The 25,922-nt window shown below is 37.0% G+C and overlaps 1 protein-coding gene across 5 annotated transcripts in view; it reads left to right on the top strand.

The window, feature by feature from the left end:
• Window positions 1-25,922, top strand: part of NCOA2 (nuclear receptor coactivator 2) — a 189,176-nt gene that overhangs the window by 116,120 nt on the left and 47,134 nt on the right. For all 5 annotated transcript variants that reach the window (XM_083877665.1, XM_083877663.1, XM_083877664.1 and 2 more), the window contains 2 exons: window positions 20,499-20,602; window positions 25,382-25,559. In XM_083877665.1, coding sequence (XP_083733791.1) covers window positions 20,499-20,602; window positions 25,382-25,559 — 282 coding nt within the window. The remainder of the gene's footprint in view (window positions 1-20,498; window positions 20,603-25,381; window positions 25,560-25,922) is intronic.

Below are 25,922 nucleotides of genomic sequence, written 5' to 3'. Positions count from 1 at the left end.
ACAGTGTCCATCATTGTTTTGCACCTTGCTGGCTTTTGAGATCCTCTTTTTCCCTTATTTACTTCATCCTTTTCTCAAATTGATTTTTTTTTTCTGTCACCAAGCAACACATACTCCTTATCTTTACCTGAGAAAAGAAAAAGGACACAAAAATCGTGTTTTCCTGGGAAGTGGATGCACAAAGGAAAATCTGCTAATCCACTTTGGTAATTCTGTCAGCAGTTCTAGAAAATCTAATCTGAAAATCTGGCTCTAACTCATGATAACTTTGTCAAATCCAAGGTTTTATTGTTTAGGACCAATATCACAACAATAGTTTTCATATTGTTGTAAAATATATACACACACCAGACCAGGTTATATGTAAACTGTTGAAGTCACCATGAGCCAGAATTGTGCCAAAGCTGAACGTGCAGTTAGGTTTTTAAGGTCATAAAGTCCTATTGCAAAAACAACTGAATATACAGTTCTAAAGACAGACTAAACTGCTGTGAGCACTGTTTATTTCAACAAGTAGAAGTAGTTTGCAACCTTTGAGCAATAAAGACACTATTGCTCTTTTTGATGTTGATTTGTTACACAAGGTTCTTCAGTTGAGGAGACGTTCAAGTAGCTGGATATTCTCATAAAACTCACAGCTGGTACAGACTGAGTTTAAGCCTCTTTAAGGGGCACTGCAAAACACTGGGACCTTCAAGGTGGTCATTAATAACATCTCAGGGTCTAGACATAAAGATCAGAATATTTGAATTTTTTTCTTTGAGCTGATAAAAGTTTGATACCTATTCCTACATAGAAGCTAATTCTGTTTGTTGTAATAGCAAATTTAACAGGCTTTTCTTTTTAAGAAAAATTCAAATTATAGCATACTCTGAAATGCAATATTATTTTAGAACAGGCATTTCATTAACAAAAATGTTTCACATATTTTAAATGTTCAAATTGCACAAATAATACAGTATACCTGTACTTCTCTTCAGTGCCACAAAAAAGCTGACATAAACAATGCAAATGGGTAGAAGACCTAGTGAGGATATTACTATTGCTCTCTCATGTTTTATAGGTAGTGATATATTCACATTGGGAATCCTGGACTTAGATATGCTCATCATTTAAATGTATTAACTTTTAGGTTTTTCCAAAACTTTCTGATTAGTTTTCTGCTGTCAAGGCCTGTTAGAACACCTTGACAACAGTCAAAAACTTGTATTATCTATTTCTAAACCAAAAGTCATTAAAATAATGCTATACTTGCATGAAGTACCATAAGACTCAGGTTAAAAATAATATTTTATTACAGTTATTTTGTTGATTTTTAGTGTTACACAGAATACTTGTAGGACAAAACTAAATTAACATCCTGAAACTCTTCAGTGATTCTACACTGACATGGACAAATCAAGATGGCTTAGTGGTCACACAGTGGGTGTGCTCTGCATTTTTTCCAAAGCAGATTAGATTAAATCAGTGAGAACTTAATTTACAGTTTTAATATTTAGAAGTTTTAGTAAAGAGGTAGTTTCTTTGAAATAAATACTAAAAATTTGAATTGAACATGAAGGTCGAACTACTTACAAAAGCACAGTCAGCTGTAAATACCTTGTAAGGCCACTGAAAGCAACAAGGTTTGTAGCTGCTACTGAGATTTGTCAAGGAAACTTTATTCTAGGTTCTAGGAATGAGAACAAGGAAGGATGAAATGCAGATTGATATTTGTTTCCCATGTCAAGCTAGTTGTTCTGGTAGCTGAAAAAAGTAATAGATATTTTACTTTAATAATACTATGTAATTTAGTGTAATGCTATCCTGATCTATTTTATATGCAAATATACACTTGGAATACTTTATCTGTTATCTTTGTATCATTTCTCACAGTATATACTTCAAAGATTCCTAAGTTGTGGTGTGTTAGAGATTCTGTTTATTACAATTTGAAGGCAAGTTATAAATGCATGTGTAAAGCTGAATCCATTAAAGAATTTAAGGTATTTGGAAGCTGTAACCATTGCATGAAGTTTTAATCTTGGTTTCGGAACAGTTTTAGTATTTGGGAAAGTGATGACAAGTTATTTTACAAAAGCTTAATTTTCTACTGAGAACTTTTATCATATTATCTTACAATGATTGGATAGAGATTTTGTGAAAATCCAGAGGAGATGAAAAATTGTGATTATAGCATGAAGATGAAACAGAAGTTGTATTCATGTAAATCTTAAGTGGATATCTTCTCCACTGGGGATTTGAGACTTGTGTTTCAAGCACTTTGGAAAACATTCATTCAGTTTTTTATTTATAACATGAAAGTAATTTGGAACAGTTGTGTTACATGGTCATTGAAGTGTAAGCTCTCCTGTTGTTTAGAGACCACATTAAGTTTCTCGAAAAGAGTAATGGTCATATATGTTGCAGATGTGTTCATAATGTGTACAAGCAATAAATTCTGATTTGCACATGCTTAATTTAAAAAGCTTGTGTTAGGCAAGTGTAAAGACCATTGGGAATAAACGTTCCTTTATATGCCAGACAGCCAAGGAACTATAAAGCCATTTGATTGAACTTAAGAAATATGCTTAGTAAAATAGTGTCTGATTGATTTTAGTATCCTATCTTATTTTAAGAAGCACTTCAGCACTTACGACACTAATTTCTGTTGTATAAGTAGTGCTGAAAATGTTTCCTCATATCTGAAGACAACAAAATTCTGACAGCAAAAAAAAGTAATCTGAATTTTCTTCTTCCTTAGTTGGCAATCAGTTGAAGTGTTTCCCATCAATCATATTTGATTTTATTCCAACAGTAGTCATTTTCCTTTACTCTTGTCACCAGCCTGACTCCCCTCATTATGGTAGTGATTTTTTTCTCTCTCTCTTTTTTTTTTTTTTTTTTTTTTTTTTTAATTGCTTTGTCTCTGTTTATTTCAAGGGCAGAGGAGGGGTGTGTTGTTTTGTTTTGGGTTTTTTTGGGGTTTTTTCTTCTTCTTTTGGGTATATAGCAGGTTATAAAAATCAAACCCTGGCAGGAGTTTGCAGCTCCTTTTATCTGTCCTGCTGGCCCTGGTGTCAGCAGGTAAATAATTTGTCTTTTAAAGCAGAGACTGTTTGTCACATTTGAGCAACTCCTGCTTCACACTTCTAAACTTCCTTTTCTTCATTATCTAGTTATGCTTTTAGCCTCCTGTCTGAATATCAGCCATGCAGTAGGTACAGAGGATACTGAAGATCACCTTAAGCTTCTTCAGCACTTTCTCCAGCTAAGTCTCCTCTGACCTCTTTGGTTGGAGTGCTGAGGAATGCGTCCTGATATAAGTACAAGACATGGGGTTGTTTCTTTTTCTCAAGTCTCAAGTTCCTTTTATTAAACTCCAGGTCTCCGTCTCTTATTTCTCTCCTTCTATTCTCCAAGACTTTTTCTCTTCTGTAGCATTTTTTAAGACGGCATCCACTTATCTTATTTAGGTTCACATATACTGGGTTATAATCTACTGTGGTAAAGTATTCTCAAGTATGATTTTATGTCAGTTCCATTTTCCTGCAGAGTCCAGTTTTCATGTGTCACCAGTTTCTGAAGAGGTGTTGTGTTCTGTAGATCAGCTTTTCAGTGGTTCAGGCAAGGGATATTGGGTGGCAATTACCAGTCTAGCTGTTAATGTACACTTCTGAGTTGTGAAACAGATCTTATTTTCAGAGTAGCCTTAAAAGACAGACCTTGGACAGAATGAATCACCATATGAGAGCAAAATCCTGTTGGGAGAAGGAAAAGTGCTTGATGAAGAGAGACATGCATGGAAACCTGTATGAACTTTAAAAGAAGACTTGTTGTTAATCATATTTATCTTCTTTTTCTGGTTTCACATTTGATAGCAAAACCAGTTTTTGCTTCCCTGTAGCAGTACTGTGTAATCACAGGGGCACTCCAGCAGATAGTGTATTGTTGCCTCCAGCAGCAGTATGCAAGTAAAATCACTTGCTAAAAGAAAGCAGCATGGTCTTAATGCTGTAATGAGGTGTTGCTTTGGATGCTGCTACTTTGAATTTATCAGATCTGAATTTAGATTCATATTTCACAAGGTATTTAAGCAACTGCCTAACTTTAAGCAGATGAGTAATCCCTGTTAAGTCAGTGGAACTACTTAAAGGTTCAAAGTTATGTGCATACATATCTTGCAAAATCAGGATATTAAGGCAAGAGAGCATATGCAGATTTGTGTTTTGTTTGTTGAGTTTTGTTTTGCAAATGTTTTACTGGGTCAATTTTACTGTAATTATATTTTTATATTAATCATATTTGAAAAGAGTTATTCAAATTTTATGCCAATTTTTGAAGCTTTTTCTTTTTAAAGGAATTCTACATGGCTATCACTGTTTGTATATACTGTATTTTCAGTCTGATAGGATTTTAAGACTGAATTAAATGTAACAGAAATTTGTGATTGAAGTCAAGGAATTAATGCAGCGCATTTACAAAAAAAAAACAAAACCACAAAACCATCAAAATGACACTATTACTGAATTTGCTTTGCTGTCTTCCCTACGTACAGCTGAGAGTGATGCACTGAAAATATCTTTGATCTGCCTCTGTATATTGTAAAGCTTTCTGGCTAAATACGCAGTTTACGTTGACTTTACTGCTTGCATGACTCCAAAAAACTACTGAAGAATTTAAAGTGGTTTTAGGTAATGCAGACCATCAGTTTCTTTTCTGTGTCTGATCAAAAGTAGTCACTGTCCAGCAGACCCATCAAGCGGGAAGCCAGGAACACCAGGAGGTGTTTGCTTATTTTACTGGAGTTGTGTATCATACAGTGATACACAACTTAGCTTAGACCTTAGCTACACGTAAGTGAAGACATTTTAACAATATTAGTATTCTCCTGTGGAGACAGTGTTATAATGTAATTAGTATTACTTACTGAATAAGTAGCTGAAGACACTTTATGACATATAACTGTGTCCACACTGGGATCAAACAATTAAGAGAGGGGGATTGTTCAGCATGGAATGGAGAAGGCTCTGGGGAGGCCTTATTGCAGCTTTTCAGTATGTAAAGGGGGCTTACAAGAAAAACAGAGAGAGACTTCTTACTGAGGCCTGTCATGCCAGAACAAGAGGCAGTGGTTTTAAGCAGAAAGAGGATAGAATTAGATTGGGCATGAGGAAGAAGTTCTTTATTGTGAGGGTGATGAGGCACTGGAGCAGGTTGTCCAGAGAAGTTGTGGATACACCGTGCCTGGAAGTGTTCAGAGCCAGATGGGATGGGGCTTTGAGCAACTTGGTCTAGTGAAAGATCTTTAAAGCTCTTTTCCAACCCAAGCCAGTCTTTGATTCTATGATTCTCTTGCTTTAAGAAAACAGATAGAAATGACCATCAAGTGTGCAGGCTGCAAACTAACCTGTGGAAAATTAGTCAGCTCTTGAAAAGCCCTGGTTTCACTGTCCCTGCCCTCCTCGTATCATGAGTTTTCCTTTCCTCCCAAGTGCGTGACAGTCGCATTTCTACAGTTGTGTGATGAGCCTGAGCAGTGTTTTTGAGGTGACCTCTTGTAGAGGATCTTTCTCACTGTGAGTCCCTTGTGAGTCCCACAAAGGTCCAAGTGCACCAGTGATGACAGAGCTATGGGACAGCCCAGAGCTGTCCTGGTGTTATTGGAGGTTGTGGGGTGTCACCTTATGGCTGTCACCTGAGAAGACATTCCTCTTGGCCATGGGCTTCAGCTTAGTCAGTGATGGATGAATTCCATGCCAGAGAAAATTTGCTTGATAGTTTTAGACTGAAAATCTGAGCTTTGACTGGATCAAAGTTAAAGAGAAACTATATGTTACTCTTAGCTGTTGAGGTACTGGTCTTTTTCAGGTAGAAATAGTCATTACTGGTGAGTGCTACAGGAAAACTTTCTTGTTTGTTTTGCATCCTACTTATATTTGCTTTTCTTTAGTCATTATTTTCTTTCATAACTCTAAATGTCCAAGAGAAAAAAAAATTCAAAATATCAAGCAAAGTATGGCTGTTTACTTTGTATTATATAGCTGCAAAGATGATTGCTGTGTAAGAGGTTGTGATCTGTAACACCAATGCTGGGGAATGCTATAAAGGACTGAGCTGCTTCTCTTATATTTAACCTTCTTTGGGGGGGTATGTGTCAAGTGTTTCCCTCTTTGTTCTTTACAGGAATATCTTCATTAAAATTTTGGTTTAGTTACTTTAATATGTAATGATCATATTATGGTCTGTGCATTACTGGGATTGTAGTAAAAATGTCTTCCATAAGAGAGATGGAGACATCTCTTCTTGAAATTTTGGGTTTTGGAGGCTGCCTCCTTGGTAAGTGTATTGTTCTCAGACTGCATTTAAATTGACACTGAGCACTTTAAACATTAAAACTCTACAGGCTTGCTGGGGGGGTGGTTTGCAGTTTATCATGTAATCTCTTATGAACTGTAATATCATAAATTCAGTTAGCATTTTTTATTTGAAGAGAAAATAAAATACAGAAATAGAGACTGACACTCTCCCTCCACAAAATGGACTAAGCTTTTGAGTCTAGTATTTCTCACCAGCTGTTCTGTCCTGAGATGTGTGGTGAGAAACAAAGGCTGAGTTTAGGTGCCAGAAAAGAAGTGCTGAGCTTAGATGTTAAATAACAATTGTAGCCTACTAATTTGAGTCTTAAAGATAGTGTTTTTAGTCTCTTGTTGCTGGATGGTTTGTGGTGTAAAAGGTATTGACTGTAGAACATCAAATCTTGCTGTGTGCTTTAGATTAGTGAATGCAACATCTTAATCTCAGCAGCACATAAAGCAAGTAAATGAAGGAGACTTCATGTTACTTTGGCTCTCTGTCTGCAGCTTAATTTATGGAATAGCAAATTAATTCACTGTGTATAGTGATGATACTTCAGTCAAAAAAAGATAATCTATTTTAAGAAATCTAGGTTTTGTTACACAGCTTTTATCTGTTCCTTTTAAAGACTGCAGCTTGAAAAGCAATAATATAATATTTACTCACAATAGGGTGCAGTGCCTTTCATACCACGTTTGAATCCTGAAAACCTGTGGATTCACAGCACATTGAAGAAGCATTGATCAAAGGCTTCTCTGTGTTCAAACTAGAACCAAGATAATTGCATCTGTTCTAAACCATGCATTTTGTTATTGCTGTTAAAGATTCTGTGTAAGGACAGTTACTTGGAAATAGGGGTCCTTGAATGTGAAATCACCAAGGATAAGAAAAACAATAAGTCAGCTGTTACTACACCTTTCAGTTTGTTTTATGAAAACCCACAGTGGGCAACTGGGGGGCAAATCACAGACTGAAGATTGAAGGATGATATGGCAAGTGATTAGTTGCTTGCTCTGTCATGAGCACTGTTGAGTTCATAGTGAAATGCCCTCAGACAAGCGACTGGAGAGTCAATACATACGTGCCTTCTGTTTCCTTTTATCACTATGGAGTGTTGGCACATCTCTATTTTACAAGACAAGGGGTATACTCTTAATTCACACTTAAACACACACATACTTACTTGCACAAGATCAGAGAAAATGTCAGAAAGGGGACACAGAAAAGTACATAAATTTAAGTTCCACTAAAGTGGGTAACTCCATAAACTGTAAATCCATTAGGTAGATACTCCATAACTGGAGATGCTTCAGATGTGCCCATGTTATCTGAATAAGTGTCCACATGCTCCTTTGGATGAAGTAGCCATGTTGTACCTCCCTTCACTGAGGGCCAGGTCACCTCAGAGCAGAAATGCGTGTCCCTGCACCTTGCTTTGCTCACTGGCATGAACAAAAATAGAGCTCCACAGTGAGCCTGCCACAGAGGACTCCAGCACACAAAGGCGGGATACAGCCTAACAGCTCGAATTTGTGACCAACCTATACAGAAGGGGCAGTTTTTTAATGGGAAATTAATTGAAACTGGGGGCAACTTAATGAAGAAATTGGTAGGTTCCCACAGCCCTCCAAAAGAAATCTGAATGTTCTTCAAAATATTCAGTGGAAGTTCTTGTCATGATGCAGGAGTTGGTGAAATATTTTGGGATGTGTTAGAATGGTCCCTTGTCATCTCCAAGATATGCAATCATGAAGAGCCGAGTCTTATACTGGTACTTTTTCTCCTGAGGCACAATTTCCTAGAAAGAGTTGGAACAACCTCCACTTCCCATGATTCTTCTGAGGGAGATATCTTCCAGAGACAAATTAGGTGTGGGCCTATATTCAACACTGAAGAGGAAGTGTGTTTAAATAAAGCATTTAATCTAGTTGGAAATAAAAAAAAAAAAAGAAATTAAAAAAAAAAAGGAAGAAATATCAAGGTTGTAATCTCTAAATATAGATTGGAAAACTCAGAGGGACCCTCATTTAGATTTTTCTTGGTTTGTTTGTTTGTTTTGATGTTTGGTGGAAAAATATCAAGGTATTTTGTGCCAATAACATAAAATTCTTCCTATCTTGCTACTTTTGTATAAAACCTTTCACCATCTTGGGTTGAAGGAAATATTTGAATGTTTGGCGCTTTTTCCTATCTTTATTTCTTTCTTCATATTCCCATTGACTGCTTTGAATGCAATGATCCCTGTCACTAATTGTCAGAAGTGGAGTTTTTTATCAAATGAGTTTTCTTTGTGTTTTCCTAATTTTTGAAGGGCTTAATTTTAAGCCTGTACTGTTTTCTCTTCTTTTCAGTAATTGTCCTGTGTTTTGTTTTTCATGTCTTCCCCAGTCATGCTCTCTCTTGCTTGGTGTGGCTTTAGCCATAATTTTATGACCAGCAACACCCAAACTGTGACAGTTTTATTCCATTCACTATCATCCCTCTGATAATGTTTTTACTCTTACTTGCTGTGGCAAGAAATCATCAAATAGTTTAGGGACTGTGACAAAAGTTGCTAATGAATCGTTGAGTGTTACACTGATGAAAATCAAGGATTATTGTGATTAGTACTGAGCTTGAAAGTTGAACCACCATCTGTCTATCTGCAAGAGGTGCTGATTTTAAGTGAACATTGTAGTACAGATTGTCAGACCATTGTTGTTAATGTTCAAAACATAATCATGTGTTTGCAGTTGGCAATCTAAAATGTAAATATGCCAGTAAGCTTTTTCCCCCTTATTTTTTTATGTCATTGATATAGGCAGAGAAGCCAGTCTGTAAAACCTTTATTAAAAAGATAACTGAGGGAGGATATTGGCTTTCTCAGGTCATTGTGAATTATGGTGCAAAAATACTCTTCCTTTCCCTGAGCTATGTGATGGTCATGGGCATTGCCATTTGTTCTTTCTTTGAAGCTCAGGCAAGGAGCATATATTGTTTATCTCAACAGCTTAAATGCTTTCCAAAGGAAGTGGCAGGGTTTCTTCTATTGTTTTTTGTGGGTATTTTTGTTGGGTTAGTTGGTTGGTTTATTTAATAAGGACTTTGGCCCCAGTATTCTTAAGTGAACACATAATACTGTGGAAATAACAGCTGTTATGTAAAAGGTCTTACTTGTTGGTGCTCTAATGGGTAAAATGTAAAATGAGGAGCAGGCGCCCGTGTTCCTTTTTGCAAGCAAATAAGTAAATTGGAGACTGGAGGAAAATGTTCTGGATTATCACTTCTGACGTAATGCACAGGCTTGGCTGCAGACCTACATTACTGGCCTTGGTGCCAAGGAGGGACATGGCTGGAGGCAGACCATAATCTTCAACATTTCCTGGTTAAAGCTACATATGTTCAGCATATTCAGGGTGATGATTGCCCAGCAAGGGCCCCTCACTCCCAGCCTGTACCATGTCAGAAGTTTGGGACTGGGAAGAGGAGCAAGACTACAGAGCTGGCTGGACAGCACCCGTTGGCACAGCTCCTTTCCACTGAGCTCCCAGTTGCCCATGGGGCACTGTTGGGGAACTGTTAAAACAGCTCCAAGTTTCTTCTCAGAGCAGAACTGATAAAGCTCCCTGAGAAAAGAGAGAAAACAATACCATTAGTGTTTAATCATTTAACTGTTTATGGATTATACTGACATATTTCAGACTTGGTGCTGATCCCTGCTTCATGAATCTGAATTAGAGAAACAGAAACGGTAGCGCCTAATTAATTAAGTTTTAAGTATGGTTCAGTCTGTTGAAGGGAGCCCATATGTACCTATCAGTGCTATTAGCAGACATTTAAAAATGTCTGCTAATTAATATGTGACAGAACAAATTAATGCAATTGAGGTTAAAAGTGACTTTGTCTGGATGTAAATCATAGCAACAAGATAACCCAAGATTTTCTAGGACAATGAAAAAAGATCTCTTAATTTTAGAGAATATTTTAAACAATGCAGGTTAATAATCACTACCTTTCTTCCCACAGCCACGCTGTATTCATAATGTACCTGAAGTAACGTAGCCACTGTTGAAATATATGAAATTTATCTTAAGCACAGTTTTGTAAAGGACTTGAATTTTAAAAATCCCTTTAAATAACTAACATGCAGAAATAAACAGTTTCTTTTGTTTTTCCATTTGCTTTCCCTGCAGTAATAGGAAAGTTTCTGTTTCAAAATTGCCTTGAAAATTTGGCTGAGGCATGTGGTGGTGTGTTAGACAAGTAAGAAGAGAGGCCCAAACTTCTATTCCTGAACACTGGGCTGTTAGAGAAGAAAACTTTACTTGTCCTTAATGATTTAGAGCTTTTTTGCTAAAGATTTATCTACCATAATCTGGACTATTAGAAACAGTGGGAGCCCTGTAATCCATGCTAACATGGGCACATTAAATTAAACCTGTTTCTGTTCTTTCTTAGCTGTCTTCAATTATCTGTGCTCCATTTTGGCCTACTCTTTATTATGGAAACTTCTTTTCGTGGGCTCATAGGGAGCCCATGATCCATCATATTTCTTTTTTTGTGGAGCACATTAGGTCTCTTGAAAACTTATGCAGTTGTCGATGGCAATTTATAAAAGCAAAAAGATCTTTGCCTGTTGTTCTGGATGATCTGGTGTGTCACAAAGATTTATTATCAGCATCCTAAAATAAGACAGATATTTTGTAATCATGGCGATGTGGCATTCAAAGAAAGGGAGTCATCTGTTTCCTTTTAACAGCTGGTTGAGTACAGAAGAGTTAGGCTTCAAGAAACAGAGTCTGGCTAGATTAATACTCTTTTCTAGTATGTTATTTTGGCCTACGTTTTGGAAACCTATAAGTTTAATTAGCTTGGCAACTGCATCTGTAGATTCTAGTCTAAAGAGTGTTAACCCTTATATCTTTATTTTCAGAATCCGGCCTGTGTTTTTACATGTCAGAGAACCAATTGGAGGAGTGTTAACATTTGTAAAAGTAATATATTATTTCTGAGACCATAGTGGAGCCCTGCTTTGAACGAAATTATCAGATTCTGCCATGTTTCTTGTCTTTGAAAACATTAGCTCAGCCAAAATATTAAAGAACATGGGACTCCCACCATTTAGGCATTCATATTAATACTGTTTTGAGAGATGAATTATCAAAATAAGATGAGGTTACTCATTAGGTAAATATCTAACACTTAAAAAATTGCAAATGCCAAAAAACACAGTAAAATTTTCTGTCCTAATTCAGTACATACCAAAGAAAAGAATGACTTTGTTAAACGAAGTGATGCCAAATATTTGTATCTAATATTTCAGTGCAGAGGTCAGTTAGCTTGGCTGTTTCTTTTGAAATGCAGCCATATTAATGTAACAGATTTTAAGTCAGTGCTGATGGCTGTGTGGCATTTGCTGTCGCGCACACTTGAGTAGTTTACGTGAGTGTTTTGAAATCATGTAAATAGCAACAGATGCAAAACTGTTTCCTGGATGTGTTTGTGTATACAGCTACAGATACATATATTTGAATCTGCTTATCTGATTCTAGCACAGAATAATAAGTGACTGATTAAATTAAGGGTATTTTGGGGTAAGGCACTGACAGCCAATGTACCTAATCTAACACGTGTACTCCTTTATTGCTTGAGTACTGTATTTTAGGCATTTATTAAATACTATAAATTACACTGTAATCAATCAGATATTTGTGATCATACTGGTTACTAGACATTCTTAGGAACTGTAAATGCAAAACCAGAGCCCCCAGCTCCTGTATTTAAAAATGCATTTTAAAACCAATGAAAATTATAAATTCTAAGTGTCATCCCGGATTTTGGCTTTTTGGTAAGGTAATTTCCTGGGCAGGGAACCTTTGGTGATTAATTTATTTAGACATTTCTCTAATCAGTCAGTATACACTGGAAAGGTAGTGTTGGTGGTCTTTTTGGGGAAAATATAATATCTTTAAAACACGGGAATATATACATGTACATTTAATTTTTATGATTGCAAGTTAAGCACAACCTTTCATTTCATATAAAAGCATATGTTGAACATATTCAAATATTTTAGTAATAAGACCTGTCTAAAAATTTTGCAGGTGTAAAACTATACCCAGTTATATCCCTTTCCACCTTTTTGAAAACTTAGTGGAAATGTTGCAGCATATCCAGGGATTCAACAGGTGATGGTCATGATGGAAGCTTAATTCCATGTTCTGAGATGAAACACAAGTTTCCACTTTTACTGTGGTAGTTTGACACATTGCCACAAGTTTAAATGAGGCATGGGTGAAAAATAGTTTCTGGATTCAGGGTTCCTTTCAGTCTTAGTTTATGTCTTAGACATAGCAATTGTCCTTCTGTATCTTTACTGATAAATAAAAATACTAGAAATAATATAACCAAATAAATTATTTTAATTGCTGCATAGTTTCATATTTTTATTGTGTGCTGGGGATGGATCAAGCCGTTGATGATTTGAGGTCCTGGCTAGGACACTTTAGTCTTCACTTGAGCAGGAGCTGCAGCGAGAGGTTTGTGATTCTGAGTTTTACTTCAGTCCCCAGTCCTTAATGTACCAGAGACTGGGGGCCTTTTGAGGTAATACTGAGTATGAATAATCTCTTGCCCACTGCTTTAAGTAGATAAATCTGTGCATCATAGTACAAAGTTCTGTAAATAATGCTGGTTTTGTGAATAATGTCACTTTTAGCTGTCACTGTTATCCAAGGGTTAGCAATCTTCATAGAAGTTATTTAAGTGTATTTATGGATGGGATTCTGACTTGGTGCTCTGAGTGGTGCCATGTGCCAGGAATGCAGCACTGCAGTACCCCAGCTCATGGGGCTTGGAGACAACTGGATCCTGGGTCCAGGGCAGGAAGGAGTGGGCACTTCTACTCCTGCCCCTGTCTTCTTCCTCACTTCCAAGGAGCAGATCACTGAATTTTTTAATCATAAGAAGGAAAAGAGGTCATAGATGTTGATGACAATAAGGATGGCAAAATGAGAGGGAGGAAGAAACCAAGGAAAAGGTAGTAAAATGCTTATTAAAGTATTTAGCAAAAAATACATACAGAGATAATAGGCTTCTTTCTCTCCAGCAGTTAAATATTACCCTTGGTAAGTTGAATTTCATTATTTTTGTCCTTGTTCCAGTTTAACTGAGCTGGGGGCAATTATTTCTCAGGCAGTACTTCTTACAGAAGGTATATTGAGTGAAAAAAATGCTGACTTGTACAAGAAAAGAATGATGGCTAAATGTCAAATTCATTAAGAGACAAAACTAGTATTAATTTTAGGTGCTATTGCTTCCATTTGTTGCTATTCCTAAATTCATCATGGGTTTTCAGTGCTTGTTTTCCTTTCAGTGTCCATGAAAATTTTATATGCTGGCTACTGTTACTGAATTCTCTAAGAGTGGGACTTCACTCAAAGCTTATAAAGCTCCATGAATGTTTACCTATATTTGATGGTTTTGTGAGAATATGAAAGTTCCCATAGAGTTAGTGCCTTAGTGATGCTTTTTTACCATGGGAAGGTGGGGCAGATATACATGAGATGGAAGAGCAGCTGCACAGTTAGAGCAGCTTGCGCTGGAAAAAAGAAATCGCAGCGTTGTAAGTGCTGCTGCTCCTGAATGAGTAGTTTTGCTCACAGCTTTCCAAGGGCTTTTAGCTTGAGCCCTAGGGTCATTTACCATTTAAGTGTGCTTCCACCAGCAGTAGTAAATACGGAGCTAAACCATGTGGGTGTGATAGCAGAGCAGAACGTGGGGAGATGAGTTGGGCAGTGGGAGTGCAGCCCTTTCCAACCAAAGGGAGCCAGGCTGACAAGAGGACTGTGTCAGGGAGGTGGGCAGAGCTGTGCTCACAGTGAATAAACGTGCTGAGAAAAAGTGCAGCTGTGCTTTTTTAATATGCACTGCAGGAGATTTCAGCAGCCTGATGATATATCATGCATTAATGTTGAAAAGATAAACACATTTGGAGAGCACAGGAAGGCCTTGTGTTTTTATGTTAGCAGAATGCTTCCTAATGAATAAGAACGTGCTGCTGGCTTCACAGAGCCATATGGCAGCTTTTCTAATTTTAGTTCGGTGCAGATGCATAATTCTCCCTTGTTTTACCTCCTAAAACCTTCCTGAGATGTTGCATAGTTTTTCCTGTAAGACTTGGTCTATAGTTTCTGGGAGAAAATATATATTCAAGAGTCTAAGAGCTTCTTTGCTCTGGACAGATGTGTGCTGTGTGATGAAAGAGCAACCTCACTATATAATCTCTTCCCTAAAATAGTAGCTAACTTTATTCACAAGGATGGGATAAGCTGGTCTTAAAATTGATTGCTGAAATAGTTGCTGTTTCTTAGTCACTGGTGTTTTGAAAAATTGCTTGCTTTCAGGGAATAAAAACAACTTGTATTGAGGCAATGGGGACTGGGTAAGAACGTGCATGGGGGTATGGAGTTTCAAGTGAGCCATGGATCCTAGTGCTTTGAATTACACAGCTACAAGGCAGAGCTGCTTTCCCTGTGGTTAACCAAGCATCAAAATAACTTGCACGTTCTTCACTGCTTTACTTCATCATGTGTAGTGATCCAAAACTACTCACATTACCAAATACAATTTTTTGGTTTTTTTCTCTTCTGTGTTTTATTCAAGTTGATACATTTGAAGGCACTTTCTGTACAGCCTTATTCATGTTAAAAACCTCCTGTCCATTACCATAGTCAATACAATTACTTAGCAATAGTTATACACAGATATTATTACATCTAATATTTGAAATGTTATTTAATCTAATACTGAAAACTGTGAGGTCAGCGAAAATATAGCCTTTGCTAAGTATACTTTCTATTACATGTTAGCATTAGTTTTTAGTATTGTATCTACCCTTATCTTTGGACAGTTGGATACTGCAGCAGTTTTCTTGATTGTCTGGATGTTATTTCTGCACAGCAATTCAGAAGGATCAGGCAGGGCAAACTTAGATATATGAATTAGGCAAGACAAAAGTAGTTGGCTAATATGCACAAAAAATGGAGAAGATAAGTTGTTTTCAAGATAGCTCCGGTGTAAAATTAAATTGCATGTTTAAACTTTAATAGCTTTTACATTCACTTTTAGGTGATGTTCCTGTTACTGTTATAAGGATCTTGATTTGTATGATTTTTATTTTTTTTAAGAGTGCAGAGTTGAGCTTTCTAGTGTCACTTATTATAAATCTCTTTGTTTGTATTTTATACCTATTGTACCAAAATGCGTATGTGATTTGAGGTAAGTGTGGCATTTCAATAGCAATTCCAGAAAATTACAAGCAGCAGGAATTATATACAGGGCTTCTGAGAAACCTGTTTTAAACAGTATTGGATAAACTTGAATTTACCTGTTACAGGGTTGGTTGTTTGGGTTTTTTTTTTGCTTGACCTTTTTCTTTGGTGGTTTCTAGAGCATGGATTCTTCCTTGTCCAGTATTTCACCAGCATCTCTTTTTTGCTCTTCTTGTTCTGTGAAGAACCTTAAATGTTGGTGCAGTGAAAAATTAGCTAAATCTGTGTTGATCCAAATTTTCTCTTTCAAATCATGCTTCATCTTTTTTAAATTCCTGCAGAGGCTAAGTTTTGCTCTTTTAATTCAAAAATGCATTTTGGTTTTTTGCGGAGAGCACGAAGGGGAAAATATTTCAGTAGTGGGTTTCCTTGAGGAAGTTGGAGCAGAGCTTGAATACAAACAAAGAGAGCTTTTTGAGTTGTTCAGCTGGTCCTGCCTGCCCACCTGTAGGAAAGTAGGGTTTGAAACACAACCAAGAGAAGGTGATACCCATCAGTAACACTTCAGAGTCTACTGTCAAAAATGCAGAGAGAACTGACATAGCTTAAGTCGGGAGGATGGAAAACCAAGAAGGCTTGCTAAGTTAAAATGTAGCAGGAGACTTCCAACTATTGCTTTTGGCTTCTATTTCTATGACTTACATGTTTCTGTTAAACTAATGTGATTTCACAAAGGTTTGCTTTCAGAATCTGGAATGAGCTTTGAATAAAGCTTGAGGCTTCCCACTCATAAATTCATCAGAAAATATTTTTGAGGGCTTTTTTTTTCCTTCTTTATTCTGTATATTAAATGGAAAAGTAAATACAGTTTACGATCACTAGGAAGATGCCCAATTGAAAATATTAATATGTATTTTAGTATAATACTGCTTATGCAATTGTAAACATACCCACAGTTTAAAGTCTAAATTACACACATCCCTAAAAATACTACATAATTGGATGTATATATTCTTTGTAGTATGTCTCTCAGGGGTACTTGTATTTTATTTAAATTTTTTCTCTCTCTAGGCTAAACTTGTAATTGAGCAGAGCTAATAATTATTTCATGTTTGGGAAGTTTTTACTACTGTAATTCAGATAAAATATGCTTGATCCCTGGTAGCCATATTCATAAGGATGGGACTGGTTTTTAATTCAGTGCTCCCTCTCCAGTGCAGAATTCTCTGTATGGAGATGAAGCCATGGGAAGCCCTTTTCCATCCTGCTCACTTCCTCTGGCAGCAAAAGGCTGTATTTCTCTTTCCACACTCTTTCTCTGCTGCCCTTTGGCCACTGTGCCTGTAGGATACCTGGTAACACTTGGCTGACATTTAACAGGGGCATCACTGTTCTAGCAGGAGGCATCTCTGGAAGGTGGGAAGTCAGGGAACCAGCTCCCCCTCTCCGTGTGGCTGCAGTGGCAAAATCTAGTGGCTGTGGTTAGTCAGAGGGTAACACCAACAATTCTCATGGGCCTGGAAAAACAGGGTTCTGAAAGGATTTGCAAGGTTGGGGCTTTACAGCTATTTTCCTAAGCTTTGACATTCAAAGATCATTAATCTACTGTAGAAATTATAAACTCTGTGCTTTTAATTTCTTTGTTGGGCTCCTGTGAACTTAAAAAAGATAGAAGTAAAAAAGGGAGAGTTTACATTTTTGCTCCGTTACTTAACACTGGAAGCTGGAACAGTTAAGAAAAATGAGGAATACTGACTTGTGATAATGCATTATTTTGTCGGCATTAGAAATTCTTGTATCAATCATTGGGTTTTTCCAGCCACCCTGGAACAAATTTTTGTTGCCAATTAACCCCATGCGCTGTATTGCTGAAGGAAAGATTTGCATTTCAAGATATTGCCCATGACTGACTGTCAAGACGACACTGCTGACAGGATTTGCACTTACTCCTCTTGTATGTGCTGATAAAGTCTACATGAGGGGCTTTGGAATTCAGTCAAAAATGGATAATTTATTGCAGAGCTGAATATTATTAGTAGCTGCTTGTTTATAACAGTGACATAAATTACAGCTGGTCCTACTCAGAGGCTGTCTGAAGCCTAGGTTTCCTATACAATGCCACTTAAATTTAAGTGTGGCTTGTGGCCTGGATGTGTAGCCTCGTCTAAGTGCTCCAGCTACTTGAATTCTTACCCAATTACATTACAGATCCAGTTAGGAAGTCCATAATTTTGGAGCACTTGTGATTTATACTGCTTTTCAGAGTGCCTAGCCAAAGTTCATGAGTAGTGTAGTGTACGTTGTCACCATCTCTGGGAAAAGTGGGTAGGTAGTGTTTGAGTATAAATAGCATTTTCATATTTTCTCTGTTCATTGCACTTTTTCTTTGAGAAAGCACTGAGTTTATTGATTCCACAAAGATGTTGGGCCCTCTGTGGAAAAGAGTGTAAAAGGGAAAAGAAAATGAAGAAGTCAAATGGTTATGGGGGGACAGCTGGTGATGAAGCAGAAGCAGTCAGGGATTAAACAATCAAAATGGAGAAAACAGGGAAGTGGAGAGGAAAGCAGCAGCTCTCAGGAACTGGATGTGAGGTTTCAGAGATCCTTACAATACCCAGACCTGGTATTGCAGCTTCTGTGTTGATTACTATTATAATAATTTAAAATGTCCTCTTTTTCCTTTGTATAAAACCTCATCAGCCTGCATGAAAGAAAACAATTGTTTTTATCAATGTTATGAGGTGGTTTGTATAAACTCCATGGTTGTAAGAGTAAAAAAAAAAACCAGGAGCAAATATTTTGTATTATGTAAAAAATAATCAGTAAAAGTAGTCTGTAAACCAGTGACATGAGGAAACTGTAATGTGCTTGCACACCACTGTTGGATCATATCTGCAGCCCCTCCATTTCTGGCTCATAGAGAATAATCCCATGTTCTCCCATAATCAAGATGGTATCAATGGCTGAAGCAGTGGTCGAGTGAGCAAGAAGCTGGTATCCCTGTCCATTCTAATATTTTGCAGTGTGAAAATAGAGATCACTTTATGCTCAGAGGAACAGATGGGAAACAGATATCATCACTGGCTTTATTAAAAGCTCAGCTCTATTTTTAGAGTTCTTTTAGAATTTTTAGAACATGTTTTCAGTTTCGTATCATCATATGGTGCCAACTCTGCTGTGTTGTAGCATGGGAAGGTTTGTTCAATTGTTTTTCTGTTACACCTAATTTCTGCTTTTTGCCAAAACAAGAAGGATGAGGAAAAAAATATAATCCCACCCCTAGTCTAAACCAGAAATACTAATTTTATGTCCTTGTGAGTTCAAGTGGCAGAGGAAATGTTAATAGTTATTTCTAGTGAATTTATTTCTATCAGATTATGCTAATCAGAGTGATTTAAAATTAGTCTTTTAGCTGCAACTCCATCTTCAGAGCAATTTGCTAAATCATTATTCATAGTGGTGTTATATATTGTATAATACCTAAGAAGACAGCTAAAATTTTTGTGAGTCTTTATGAAAGCGAGAAACCATAGAAATCTAGGATGAGACAGCCCAAGTGACCAAAGCCTTATTGCCAGTGGGTGATCACTGACAGGAGAACACCCGGGGCTTCATAAATCGGTTCCTTTGCTCTGTATTTGAGCAGCACATATTGACACTGACCTTAAAACCTATGCCCAGGAAAGTTCAGAAGAACTTTACCTGAATTATTGCAGATCTACAGATAGCAGAAAATACTGTACACTTGGATACATTTCAGTTTGCATGACTGATGCTTTAATTTTCACTGACGGTGATTTTCCAGAGGCCCTTTGTTCCATTCACACATGGTACTTTCAGTAATTCCTACGATGAATGTTCTTCTAGTTTATTGTTGAAGACATAATTTCAGTGTGCTTTCACATCTAGTAAAATAATCTATTGCATCATACTAAAAAATAGGAAATTTCTAATTATTTTTAATATTCAAGATTGCACGATGGTCCTAATTTTACATAACTACTTCTTGAAAAATAGTAAAATAATGTTTGGAGTATAGAACTGACAACAAAAAATAACTTGTTCCATTAATTTACAATGTAAAATGTATATCAGAATATGTATTTTATGTAGTAGTTTTATTACTTTTATTAATTCATCCTTAAACAAAAATATCATTCTTGAAATAGTATTAATAGTATTAATATTGAAATTAATACAGTTCATTACTTGATAAATTGGAATTATAACCCCACTAGGTTTGAAAGTTCTCTGAATATTCCTTACATTTGGAGTTGGGTATAACCTATGGTGCTGTACCCAACACATTTTAATGTATGGCATTATCTTCCAGGAGCCTGAAATCATTGTTTTCTTGCCTGTAATTTTCAAATGCAGCACTTGACATTTTATGTAGTTCTAATAACATATTGGTAAATAAGGTGGTATGAAAATTACGTGATAGTAAGAATGTGGGTGGAGACATGGGAACTGAACTGAGGCCGCTGTTTCTCAGTACTGAAACCGTAGATTGTGGACTTAATGTTTTTCCTTCTAAATATAGCGGTCATGGAAAAGCTCTGCAGCTGCAAGCTTTGCATGCTCTTTTAGATCAGTCTTCTACTGCACCTTGATCCTGGTTTTTGCTCACTGCACCTTCATAAAGAGCCCTTGTCTTCGCCCAGTGTTAGACTCTGTAGTTTGCTAAAACGTCTAGCAGAGAAACATGAGAAATTATTTCATTTTCATGAAAACTGAGAAACTAATAGGCTAGTTATGCTTCCGTTGAATCATTATGGGAGACTGTCTAATCTCATTTTCAGAACTGTTGCACTGTAAGCGTTTCACAGCTCTTCTCAATACTCTGTGGGCTCTTGGTGTATCAGTGAGATCAGCCCCCTGTCGTTTAACACATAATTTTCTCTCTTGCAGAAAAGGCAGCAGCAGCTAATGAAGATGAAGTGCAAAAAGCAGACGTATCATCTACAGGTCAGAGTGTCATCGACAAGGATGCACTTGGACCAATGATGCTTGAGGTAAAGAGCACAAAATCCCTGTGTTTAGGGCAGTTCTGCTCCTCCTAGGATGGATGAGATGAAAAGGTGTAGTCAGAGGTCGCTGTAAAGGAATGGCCAAAAGAGCCACCCTGGCTACTTGGGATTATGTCATTAAAGAGCAGGCAGCATATTTATTTCTCTTGCATTCAGTGATGAAACTCAGCTTGAAGTAGGGAGAGGTACAGAGAGTTCTGCTTCTTTGTAACACAGACGGCTAGAGGGGCTTCAGCTGATAGTGAGTCTTGAGTATCTGCTTGTGCATGTTTTATTTGTTCTGAACCACAACAGCTGTGGAAGACCTGTTCCACTTAAATATTGACTTACATGTACTGTAGTATACAAGTGAATAATATTCCTCTAAAATTGCATGTCATTGCTATACTGCTTTAATATTTTATCACTTCAGCGCTTGAAGCAAGACTCTAGCTTCTAGAATATGAAAGTAATCTAGGAGAGATTTTCAAGATCTGTGTTTCAGTTTGTTCAGTTAAGATTTCTGTCTGACTTTAGCTGTTATTTCATACCCCAAAAGGCTGTATGATTCAAGCCTAGTTTCCACATGTGTGTTAGCAGTAATGTTGGGTAGGTGTGTTATCAGAGATCCTTATGTCATGTGCTATTGTCCTTCGGCGCTCCTGCTTTATCTGCTTAAACTCACTTGCAGACTGTTTATTCCCATCCCATTCTGGCTGTGGACTTCATCTGTAAGGAAGAATAAATGTTACTTTAGGTAACATAAAACACAAACTCTGAATCAAGCTAAAGAAACCAGCTTTGGCAAAAGCATGATTATTCTGAATGCATGTATAACAGTTCTAAGTATTTGCTTTATTTTTCATAATTGGTCAAATGAAGACGTAGTTTTCTATATCGCATACAAAATAAAGGCTCCAAATTCACGCTGCAGAACATAAGATTAGACAGATTGGAGGCATTGTTCTTTGAAAAGTGGGGGTAACAAATTAATTTATTTGGTTTAATATTTATTATACATACTTACTAGATTGAATGTTGTTGGGTTTGCTATCAAACAAGGTTATGCATTCATCTCTTACACTGCTATGTTAAAATTTATCTTTAATTTTCTATTAATTTAATTGTAAGGACCTGTTTTAATCACAGGGAAAATAAGAATAAGATTATATTTTTCCTGGCTTATCTTGTGTGATTGGCTATTACAGCAAATATGACATGTAAAATCACCCATTTATTCTGTTGTTCCATTTAATTTAGTTTAGTTTTCCTTTGCATATTAACAATGAAACATTGTGGAGCTTAATTAATGAGCCATGGTCCTTTTGCACCAAGAAACTTACAAAGGACTGAAAGTTGTTCTATATTTGCTGTGGAAAGACTACAGATACTTTCTTTGTGTCTTTATCACCTTAAGGAAATGCAATTCAGTTATTTCATTTTTACAGAACTCTTTTATACAACCTCTTAAAAAAACCCTACCCTTTCTCATTGCCAAATAATAATAAAAATGGCAATGCTGATGAACAGTTTATTAGTTGATTTGGTTTAGAAATGTAATTGTATGTTTTTATTAAAGAATAAAACTGAAGAATCCTCAAAATAATGAGTGTCTCCAGCTGAAAAAAGTGAGTAAAATTCATCAGGCAGCTGCCTCTGAGGAATATGTTAACATATTTCTTGCTTAAAGCAAGAAAGTAGATAGGAAGAAAGTGTGGAAAAAATAGTCAAGAGAGAGATGACAACATCTCAAATGACACAAATCTATTTTCTGTTCCAATATATAATCTAAAATATCTGTTTTCTTGATTTCTTTTCCATCATACTGTCCATTATTTGTTCACCCATTTTCCCAATAGCTCTGAAGAAAAGTTTTTGATTCTGTTGGCTCACATCTGGGAACAGAAGTAAGAAATTATTGCAAAAGGGGAGGCATCTAAAATATTCAGGTGTCTTGGTGCACTAACTTCCTCAAAAGCCTGCTGCAACTTACCTGCAAGATTATTTTCTTAAGAGAATAGAAAGAAATGAGAGACTGAAATATAAGGCCCTTTGTTACTCTAAGCCCAGATGGCCACGTCTGTGATCAACTCAAGAAACAGCTGTGAGGGAAGCTCTTCTTTGCCAAAGAAGTTGCCACTCTAGGAAACAGTTGGGAAAGCTGAAGATGATTGTGGGATGCCAGTAACTCTCATAATCTCTTGCTTGCCATCTCCACCTTTGAAAATTTTCTCCTTAGTACTCCAATAAACATCTGTGATAAGTTTGGTTTTGCAGCCCCTGTGAATTAATGTGTGGACAGCTGCCAAGCAGGATAGTTCAGCCAAACCCACACCCTTCTGCCAGCTCCAAATACCCTGGCTTCTATGGTTGGCCAGCTGGGGACTGATGTGGCTAGCATCTTTTTTTTCTTTAATTAGTTCTCAGCCAGCTCAGCTCTCTGGTCCAGCTCTTCATAGCCTCACACAGTACAGGTTGCTGTTGTGATGTAGGAAGCACTTAATCAAACAGGCCATGCTTACACTGGCTTTAAGTGGTGGTGAAATGCAGCCTAAGACATTAATCCATAGCACAGATGCTGATTATTATACTTGAAATTATTATGCTGAAAATTATACTAGAGCCTCAATTTGTAAATCTTTGTTAGTTAAAATAAATGCTACTCAGCAGGAAAATGTAATGAATGTTAAGAAAGTACGCATAAAAGATGGAGCTCACAAAGAAAGTAAATCAACAGGAGGAACCAATAATTATCAGATACAAAAAGAAGGCAATGATAAAAATTATGTCAGAACTAGAATTTGTGACAACAGGAGAAAAAAAGACCTAGTTTATATTAATTTAGAGAGAGTCAGGGAAAGTATACACATATACATTTAGTTGTGGGTTTTAATATGTTGTAATTTTAAAATAGAACAAAGAAAGCGTTTGTCAGGCTCAGCTGCTCTGCTTGCATTGTGCTTTCCTCGACCCTCCCCTGCAGCAGAATCATTATCTTTCTTATCTTAGTTTGGGAAGAACCTCTGGAGCTTGTCTATTCTTACCTCCCACTGCAAGTGGCCCAGATCTGAGTCCAGCTGAGGTTCGAATATCTCTGTGGAAGGGGTTTTTGCAGCCTCTTCCCATATCCGACCACCTTCATGGTGCAATTTTCTTTTCTTGTATCTCCATGAAGTTTCCTGACTTGCAACCTGTGACTGTTGCATCTCATCCTTCCCTTGTGAAACTCTGACCTAGAGCCTGGTTCTGCCTTCTCTTTAGCCTCCTGCTAGGTGGCGAAGGCAGAAGTAAAATCCATCCTTGGCCTTCTCTTTTATTGCCTGGATTTGCCAACTGCTCAGTAATGTGCGATATTTTAAACATCTCTCTGTTACCAGTGGACTTGAGAACTGCCTGCTGTGACCACCACACGAGTTGTACAGTATACAAGTTGGGTCAAATCAAAAATGCCTTGTGCTTGCTGTGGCAGTTCCTCCTTGTTCAGACTGTTTTGCAGTGAGCTGTGTTCACATTTAGTATAGATCCACTTGGGTTTGACCCACAATGAATTCTGGGTGGCCTCTTTTTCTAATTTATTTCTGTCCCTGGAGATACAATAACTAACAACTCTTCTAGTGATTTCCTGCCAATCCTTAGAGAGGTGAATAAATCAGGCAAAGCTGCAGAAGTCTGTGTAGATTGTTAATTGAATGCTTAGACCAAAAGCTTTGGTGCTTTTAAGTTTAACTCTATCTCCCCTTTATCTGCTCCTATGACATAATTAAAGGGATGATATATTTCTGCCATCTGCTATCATGCTTGCATCCTAAGAAAAATAAAGTTTGCATGAGAATTTCTTAACAATACTCAATTTTTTACTTCGTCTTCATTGGGTAGAAGTGATGTGGTATTTGGCTTAGGCTTCAGATAACATAGAGCAGATATCCTGTAGAGAATGCTGCAGCTAGGTCATCACTGTCACAAGAGATAAGAAGGGAAACCAATCAGCAGAAAATACTAATGTAGACACTTCCTCACAGAAATTTTAAGTCCTTTGGAAAACCATGAAGCTGAGTTGAAGAGGTGAAAATCTGATTCCTGTTCTCTGGATGATGTGTGGACTGAATTAAATTGGTGTCAATTTTTTTAAAAAATAAAAGCAGTCCTTGGAGCAGAGGCTAAAGCTCCCCCATCTTCACTGCTTACTGCCTTCTCTCAGCTCCCTTTGCCCTTCTCTGCTTTTAATGCCTCACATTCCCAGCACCATGGGGCCTCTTCTCTATGCAGATGCACTGCTGGGGATGAGGAGAGAGTTTTTCTTTCTGCCAGTGTTTTCCTTGCCTTGTGCCAGGATGTCCTGTGGTGTTTCCCTGGGATCAACCTTCCTGTGTTGTGTAGAGGAGTGAACAGGCTGTGAGTTTAGCAGAACCATCTTCTGGTCCAAGTTTCTTACTTCACACGCAGGCTGATAGATAGATGGCAACCTCTCCCATTTTGTTTGTTTAGGGTGGGGGATTTGGTTTGTTTCCATCTGTGGGTTTCATTATTTTGCAAGGTTGTACCTTTCTGTGCTTTTATACTTGTGTCATATAAGTAAGATGAGGTGCTCAATCTGAAATCCATGTGTCCTTTGCTCTTACAGACAATAATATAAGAACTGGGATGGATGGGGAAAGATTCAGTTATATCTTCTGAATAGAGTATTGATTTTCTGTGTATTTTGTTAATCTGATTGTTCACTATTATATGTGTGTCTCTCTCTCTCTTTTTCTTTCTCTCCCTGGTTTTCTGTTTTTCCCCCTTTAGGCCCTAGATGGGTTCTTCTTTGTAGTGAACCCAGAAGGTAATGTTGTGTTTGTTTCTGAGAATGTGACACAGTACCTGAGGTACAACCAAGAAGAGCTGATGAACACAAGCATATACAGCATCCTGCATGTAGGGGACCACAATGAATTTGTCAAAATCCTGCTGCCAAAATCTTTAGGTATAAAACTTTTCTTCATATTATACCATTACTTATTTAAGTTTAATTTTGTAAGTCAGCATTTCAATAACTTGAGTTAATGTCCTGACACTACTTACAGTTTCCTCATATACATTATTTATTTTTAATGTATATATAGACTATGAATGATTAATATTATTCTCAAAAGCATCCTCCATTCTTTTCAAATTCTTCTTTGTTAAAATTGCTCTTAGTAATTCATGTTAACTGATATTTTTTAATGGATCTCCAGAGTGAATCACTAAAAGACAGCATTAGTGATGTGAACTCTCTGTTAGTTCTCTGTCTAGGCTGCTTGTTCCAAAAATGGCCCAGGAAAGGAGGAATATAAAAGAAAAATCA

This window comes from Zosterops lateralis, assembly GCF_965231275.1.
Source record: "Zosterops lateralis genome assembly, chromosome: 1".
NCBI classification, from domain to species: Eukaryota; Metazoa; Chordata; class Aves; order Passeriformes; family Zosteropidae; genus Zosterops; species Zosterops lateralis.
Note: the sequence above shows the minus strand (reverse complement) of the source record. Positions and strands in the feature narration are given on the sequence as shown.